At 51.3% G+C, this 7,482-nt stretch overlaps 1 protein-coding gene across 3 annotated transcripts; it reads left to right on the top strand.

The window, feature by feature from the left end:
- The first annotated feature begins 256 nt into the window (after nucleotides 1-256).
- On the top strand, nucleotides 257-7,482 carry KLF10 (Kruppel like factor 10). 3 transcript variants are annotated; one of them, XM_031947067.1, is made up of 4 exons: nucleotides 257-747; nucleotides 4,143-4,373; nucleotides 4,480-5,404; nucleotides 5,835-7,482. In XM_031947067.1, exons 1-4 carry the CDS (start codon nucleotides 631-633, stop codon nucleotides 6,092-6,094), a joined length of 1,533 nt encoding a protein of 510 aa, XP_031802927.1. In that variant the 5' UTR covers nucleotides 257-630; the 3' UTR covers nucleotides 6,095-7,482. The 3 variants fall into 3 exon arrangements, with proteins under 3 accessions (XP_031802927.1, XP_031802928.1, XP_031802929.1); XM_031947068.1 differs by lacking the exon at nucleotides 257-747 and adding an exon at nucleotides 2,159-2,733 and having other exon boundaries at nucleotides 5,835-6,316; XM_031947069.1 differs by lacking the exon at nucleotides 257-747 and adding an exon at nucleotides 2,704-2,775 and having other exon boundaries at nucleotides 5,835-6,316.

Below are 7,482 nucleotides of genomic sequence, written 5' to 3'. Positions count from 1 at the left end.
TCTAAATGCAAATCACTCGGCTCCGGCCCCCTCGGCCGCAGCACCGCCGCCGCCCGCTCGCCGCCAGCCGAGCCAAGCGGCCGCCTCCCCGCGCCCCTACCCCACCCCCCACCCCGGCCTGCCCGACAGAGGCGTGGCCGGGGGCGGCGGGAGAGGGAGCGGGCAAGGGCGGGGCGGGGCATGGAGGCGGGCGGCCCGGGGCGGACAGACGGGGGTGGGGGCGGCTGGGCCCGAACTGGGGAATTCCTTCTCCCCACCCACGTGGTCCCCGGGAGCCCCGCCGCGGCCCGGCTGGCCCACCTCTAGAGCGAGCCTCCTCCCGGAGGCGTTCCCCCGAGACCCCTAGGCGGAGAGGACGGAGAAGGGGCAGAGAAAGGCGGAGGGGGGTGACATCGCCCCAGGTGGGGCGACTGCAGGGAGTCCCCCCGGGTAGCGCCCGGGGAACACGCTGCCCGGGATTGTGTACACGCTCCACTGACACTGGCTTCACGCTGCCGGGCAGCCGCTGATCACGCGTGGTCCCCAGAGCCCATTGGTCGGCGGCTCACACACCTTTGCAGCTGATTGGGCCAGCGCAGGCTCCGCCTCCGCCCCCTCCCGCGGCGCTAGGCAGGCTGAGCGGCTACCTGAATGGGGGGGTGGACAGACGGCGAGGAGCGCTGTAGCGGCGGGAGCAGTAAGCGTGTCTCCGAGGCGGGTTACCAGCCAGCCATGCTCAACTTCGGCTCTTCCCTGCAGCAGCCTTCGGTGAGTCGCCTTTGCAGCTACCACTTCTCCAGAGGACCTCAAGGGTGTACGGCCCTCGGACGAGCCCTTACTCCTGGCACGTCTCAGCGCAGGGGTTCTAAGAGTCCGAGGCTGGGGGCTCGCCTTCCTGCCTCTTGGCTGACGGAGCTAGCAGCTTATGGGGGACTGACCCGGGGAGGGGATGTTGGGAAGACGAGGGGTCTGAAGGAGACCAGTTTACGAAGAGAGGTATTGGGACTCTGGGGCCCCAGGTAGGCAGTTCGGAGGAAGGATGAAGGGGAAAAAGGGAAGGGGCTGCAGGCCAGGACATCGGGGAAAGTGGGGATGGAGAGAGAAACCGGAGGGGATCGCTTCCTGGGTCCTGTAACTGAGGGGGAAATTTGGGGGGTCGCGGAGCAGATAACTGAAGGGGCGGGAAGGATAAAAGGCAAGACTAAGGGTGCAGAGAGACCGGGGCAGGAATGAGGAGCGGGAAGGATGGGGACTGAAAGGGTGAGGGGAAGAAGCTACCCAGTTAGGAAAGGGCGGGGGCGTGGGGAGAGGTCCCCATTATTCCGGAGGGTCCGGGACAGGTGCATTGGCGGGGGGCGGTAGATGGGGGGGGGGGACTGAGTTAGTGTCTGGGAGGTGGTACGTAAGCCGGGAGGCGGTGGGGGTCTTGCAGGTTCAGGGGAAGGTGTAAGGCTGTGTGCCATTTAAGTTTTTTGGGGGGCGTCCTAATTGGAGCATATGAGGAAGAGAGGGTTAAAGAATGAGGAGGAGGGGGGGGGCGGACGATGAGCGGGAAGGGACTGCTGCAGGACATTTGGAGCGGGGAACAAGGCGGGGGTAGGAGTTGCGGTAGCCACAAATGGACTCCAAGCGCGCTCAGATCGGCAGTGGGAGACAGCGGGGAGCTGCCGTCCAAAGACGGAGCCTCCGGGCTGCCGCTCCGCGGAGTGCCAGAGGACCAGAAAGGCATTTGTAAATGGGACGAGATAAAACGGGGGATTGAGATGAGGAAGGGGGGACGTGGGTGGTAGGGAGACGCGCCGCGTGGGGGCTGAGCTCCGCTCCGTCTGGGAGGAGGAACATCTCTGGGGGCCGCTTGTCTGGGAAATCTTGTCAGGAGGAGTGGCGGGGGCTGCGCCTCCCGGAAATGGAGGGGAGGGGGAGCCTCGGAGTGTCTGGAGGGCTGCGAGGTGGTCTGAGGTCCCGAGGCGGAGGCGGAGGGGGCGGCGGCGGCTGGGCTCGGCGCTGCCTCAGCCCAGCCACGCCGGTCGGGGCGGGGGCGGGGGCGGGGGGAGGGAGGGGCGGGCGGAGCGCAGCCCGGCCTCTATCTGGGAGCCGCCAGGCTGGGCGTGGGGGCCGCGGGGTCAGCGCTCGGGCCGGGGGGCGGGGCTGAGGCGCGCCGGGTCCCCCCGGCTGGGGGGGTGGAGATGGTTTCCGCGGCGGCTGCTCTGGCCCCTCCCCATCGCCGGGGATTGAGGGGGGCTGCAAGGGCGACGGAGCTGAGCAGCTTCTCGTCCCCGGGTGACCCAGCCCTCGCCTGTTGGGCTGGGAAGTGAGGCCCAGCCCCTCTGTCGGTTCCTAAGGGAACCGCGGCTGGCTGGAGGCATGAAGAGGCGGGGGAGCCTCCTTCCCTTAGGCGCGGGGGGAAGGGGGAGGGGGAGGGTGCGGCAAGTTCCCCTCCCCCCGGAGCGGACTTCGGGGCGGTTGGCGGCTACTTTCAGTCCCCTCCTCCCTCTCCCGCCCTGACGCGGGGGCGGGTTGGGCCCCTGCGGTCTCAGGAAGTAGGTGAAAGGTGAACGCGCGGCAATTCCCAGTTCACGTTTCCTGCCAGTCCGGGAGCAGCCGGTGATCACGCTTTGTTCACATGCCTCTGGCCCCAACCCCCCACCTCCTTGCAAGTAGTTCCCGCCCCCTTTCTGGAGGCAGCCAATCCCCATCCACGCCGCCGGTCTTAACGGACCAATGGCAGAGGAGGGATACGGGGACGTGCGACCGGTGAGGAATGTTCCGCCCTGAATCACCCCTCCAGCCTCCGAGGTTAGGGCGGCCCCGTCTGGTTGAGCTAGCCGGAGAGGATCTCCCTCGTCGGCTACCCTCCCCCTCTCATTCTCCTCCCTCCGTCTGCCTCCCCTGCTTCCCTTTCCTGCCCCGCTCCCCGCTCCCTTTCCGCCCCCTCCCTGTCCTTTCCCTTCCCACTCGGGCAGTTTTGGAATCCCCGCCTCCCGCGCTTCTCTCGTTCTTCCTTTCTCCCTTTCCCGGGAGTTGCAGATGTGTTTCCCCTCCTTCAGCCAGCCTGTTTTTCAGTGAAGTTTTAAGCTGTTAAAACTAAGTATTGTTGGAAGAGAGTTCAGTCTTGGGACAAATAAGACATCCTTAATAGTAGTGTTAGGGAAAAATCACGTTTCAAAGTCAGAAACTTACATAAATTACAAAAGATACAGCAATTAATTGATATTTAAAACCAACCAAACCTGAAGAGCTGTACTAGTAAGTGAAGATTTGAAAGACAGCTTTCAGTTTTCCAAAGGCTTGATTCTATCTTGTAATGCTTAGTTTCTTGTGATCGATAAAGTAAAAGGTTACAGGTGGGCAAAAATAAGATGAGAGCCGGAACTTCCTGAACATTTGACCTCCTTTACCACAGATAACTTCCAAACTTTTGCTCTTTTTAAATTTATTCTCCAAGATTATTTAGCCTTTTGTGTCCTGGGTCCCTTTCTCAACATAAATGCATATCAAAGTTCATAGGAATGCAAAAGAAAGAATCATATTGTACTATAGCGTGAAAATCAAGGACATCCCTACCCCGATGTAGTCCATTTTCTCCATTTTAGATGAGGAATCGAAGCTCCATTATCTAAAATATACTTATAAAGCAGAAATATTACCTAGGACCCCTAAACCTTCAGTCCTCTTTCCATTATATATACCCATTCTGCTTCTATAAGAAAAAGGCATTTTTTTTTCTATTAGAAATTCACACTAGAGAAGAAAGCTCACAGAATTTTTGCACCTTTTTTTTTCCACACAAAAGGGTAATATTAATAATACCACGCATGCACCCTAAACTTTTGTCCAAGGCCATAGTGAGTCATTTGGTTTCAGATCCGTCTCTTGATTTACAAGTCCAGTTAACACAAATGCACACTTTATCTCCTGGACATTATATTAGTTAATATTTACCCCTGAATATCTACATGGTGAGGTTTTTTTATTGTATCTAACATAAGTTTTCAGTCTCCTGAAGATAGTAACCATTTCATTTGTCTCGGGGAAGGAAAGAATAAAAACTTTTAACATCAAGTGGTGTTCAAATAACTTGTTTTCATAAATTAAGCTGCAATTCTGTTTGCCCATTTAGTTGGGGAAAAGTAGTGATAATTTCTCCTTTTGTCTTTTTGTAGGCAGAAATGATTTTTGAAAAACCAAAAGACGGTAGATGTTCCTGGAACAATTCTACAGAGAAAAGTGATTTTGAGGCTGTAGAAGCCCTTATGTCCATGAGCTGCAGTTGGAAGCCTGATTTCAAGAAATACACTGAAATTAGACCAATCACACCAGCCTCTGATGTGTCCGAAGAAACTGAGGAGGGTTTGCTGCCTGGCACAGCCGACTTCCATGCCATACCAGCATTTGTGAGTTACCCCTTAACGTTGTTGCCTGTGGCAGATGTTTTGCAGGGCTGGTAACAGAAGAGCCACTTTGTTTTTGGCTAATGTATTTGTATTTCTCTTTCCCCAGTGTCTGACTCCACCCTATAGTCCATCAGACTTTGAAGCCTCCCATGTACCCAATTCAGCGGTGTCAGCGCCATCTACCGGACACTATAAGTCATTTGCTGACGCTTCAAAGCCTCTCCGAGGGGGGGATGTTGAGGAGAATGATAAGGGCCAGTTAGCGGCGCCGAGGCCTTTGAAAGCTCAGGCTACGAGTGTGATTCGTCACACAGCTGATGCCCAGCTGTGCAACCACAGAACCTGCCCCATGAAAGCCGCGGGGATGCTGAAGCACCAGAACAATGTTTTTAAAAGAAGATCTCACCTGAGCGTTGAGACGATGAGGAAAAACGTGCCCTGTGCAGCTGTGTCACCCAACAGAGCCAAGTGTGAGAGCACCGCGGGGGCCCACGCCGAAGAAAAGGCGGTGGCGGCTCCCGGTGACATTTCCGTGCCTTCCTCAGAGACTGTCATCTGTAGCCCCCCGCTACTCCCTGTCTCCCCAAAACAGAAGTCGGTGTTGGTCTCCCCGCCTGCTGCGTCAGCGAGCGGCGTGCCGCCCGTGCCAGTCATTTGCCAGATGGTCCCGCAGATGGTCCCCCTCCCTACAAACAACCCTGTTGTAACAGCAGTTGTCCCTAACACTCCACCTAGTCAGCAGCCAGCCCTTTGCCAGCCTGTTGTGTTTATGGGAACACAAGTCCCTAAAGGTGCTGTCATGTTTGTCGTGCCACAGTCTGTGGTCCAAAACCCCAAACCTTCAGTGATGAGCCCAAATGGCACCAGACTCTCTCCCATTGCTCCTGCTCCAGGTTTTGCCCCTTCTACGACAAAAGTGACCGCACAGATTGACTCGCTGAGGATAAGAAGTCACATTTGCAGTCACCCAGGATGTGGAAAGACTTATTTTAAAAGTTCTCACTTAAAAGCCCACATGAGAACACATACAGGTATTGATTGATTTAGGTCTTGTTTGCTTAGAAAAAGATTTTTAGTTATAATTCTGTTGACTGTCAACAGAGGCACATTTGTAGGCATGTTGTAATAGTACTGTAAGCATAGCAGTAACTCGTAGAAAATTTGATCTTTAAACTATGTGCATGATTGAAAAAGCTGATTTGTCTTAGCCTGGGGTCACTTATGTATAAGAAATACCTTGCAGTTTTACATGGCACATGTGATGGGATGTGATTAGGTAATCTGGAAGTTTTGCACCGGCAACATTAGTAGCATTTCTTTTTGAATGGGCTTTAAAAGCATCCGACCACATCATGTAGTTTTTCTATGTCACAGATACGATAAAATGCATAGATGACATTGAGTCATTCTAGGTTGTTTTTGCTTTTTTTTTTAATTATGATTTGTCTGTTTTTGTTTTAGGAGAGAAGCCTTTTAGCTGTAGCTGGAAAGGTTGTGAAAGGAAATTTGCCCGCTCAGATGAACTCTCGCGACATCGCAGAACACACACAGGTGAAAAGAAGTTTGCCTGTCCTATGTGTGATCGGCGATTCATGAGGAGTGACCATTTGACCAAGCACGCCCGTCGCCATCTGTCTGCTAAGAAGCTCCCCAACTGGCAGATGGAAGTGAGCAAGTTAAATGACATTGCTTCCCCGGCAGCACCTGCTACAGCACAGTGAAAGTAAGAGCACCTGAAGACAACATCAGAACTAATGTTGGTCACAGCCACTATCAGCAGTGATGTAAAAGTGCTTCCACTCCGGCCCAGATGCTTTAGGGCTCTCGGGGCTTCTGGGGCAAAGGCCCACTCTGGGTTAGAGATGAGAAAATGCAGAGATGCGGGCAGAATGGGGGCCGGGCATTCACAGAAAGGCAGATTCCATTTGCACACGAGGAGGAAGAGAGTCTTTCCTTCTTCTGAAGGTTTCTGATCAGGACAACAGACAGCACAGTTTTTGAATTGGTGTGCCTAATGTGTTAGCACATTTGATCCCAACTTTGAGTGGGATCCTTTTAAAATACTTTGTGGTTTCAAGAGAGTATAGACAAAAAAGAAACATGGTACAGAAGTAGACATGGAATGTTGGTTTGCGTTAATTACTGCAAATATTGTCATCTTTTCCTAGCTGCGTAATTATCTTGTTTCTTCGTATCTCTATAGTTAGTGAATGCAGTTGTCAACTTTTAACTAGTACTGGCCGTTTTCCACAATTGGCCAAAACAAAGCCATTTGTGGCTGGAGAGGACTACCTAAACTGGAGACCTCATAAATTTAATTCTATTAATGTATAGCTCCTTGTGTTTTACTTTTTGTCTTTAGTCATGAAGTTAAAACAAATGACTTTTTTAAGCATCTCATGATCTAAACTTTTAGTTTGCCTGCAATTTCCAGTGTAAAAATTAAAAATTGTTTATGCCATTGTGTTTTCCCTAAACTCTTGAGATACGCTGCACTTTGTGAAAAAATTATCTGAAGATGAAAAAAATCTTGCAGTTTTAAGAAGGGACATCAAAAATAAGTTACTCTTTGAAAAATGGTTCTATTATAAGTAAAAAATTCTTATATAATAAGGATATAATGTGTGCTGTATTGAACTAGAAAGTTTTAGTGGGGGGGGGGTGTTGTTTAAGTTAACAAAAGGACAACCAAAAAAATCTGTCCTGTTTTAGGAATTTTTTGGGTAGAGGGGAGGTGGGAATAATTAGTACATAACTTTCATTAACAGTATTTCTATTATATCCTGTTGTATCGTGGATGTTATACACAGTGTAGAGCAAAGTGAGCTGTTTGGCATATACAATGAAATTTTTCATTATATTGTTTCTTTAGCGTTTTTATATGTATCAGGTTTAGTTTTAAACATTCAGGTAAAGGCCAAAAAGCAATATTACCTCTTCAAATTTTTTCGTAATATACAGTTTCAAAACTTGGCCCCATGGGAAACATTATAGAGAAATTTCATTGTAATGTCAAATATTGTTGTGACTACTTTAAGATTTGCACAATATTTCTTATGTTGTACTTTATATCTTGTTTACAATAAATAATTTTCTTTGCTATACAGAC

Source organism: Sarcophilus harrisii, chromosome 1, assembly GCF_902635505.1.
Source record: "Sarcophilus harrisii chromosome 1, mSarHar1.11, whole genome shotgun sequence".
Taxonomy (NCBI): domain Eukaryota; kingdom Metazoa; phylum Chordata; class Mammalia; order Dasyuromorphia; family Dasyuridae; genus Sarcophilus; species Sarcophilus harrisii.
Note: the sequence above shows the minus strand (reverse complement) of the source record. Positions and strands in the feature narration are given on the sequence as shown.

What these genes read in the sequence shown, in the direction of transcription:
- KLF10 (XM_031947067.1), top strand. Translation starts at nt 631, where the DNA reads ATGGGGGGGTGGACAGACGGCGAGGAGCGCTGTAGCGGCGGGAGCAGT. An exon ending in CTTCCCTGCAGCAGCCTTCG is followed by an intron (nt 748 to 4,142) that starts GTGAGTCGCCTT and finishes GTCTTTTTGTAG; the next exon opens with GCAGAAATGATTTTTGAAAA. An exon ending in TCCATGCCATACCAGCATTT is followed by an intron (nt 4,374 to 4,479) that starts GTGAGTTACCCC and finishes CTCTTTCCCCAG; the next exon opens with TGTCTGACTCCACCCTATAG.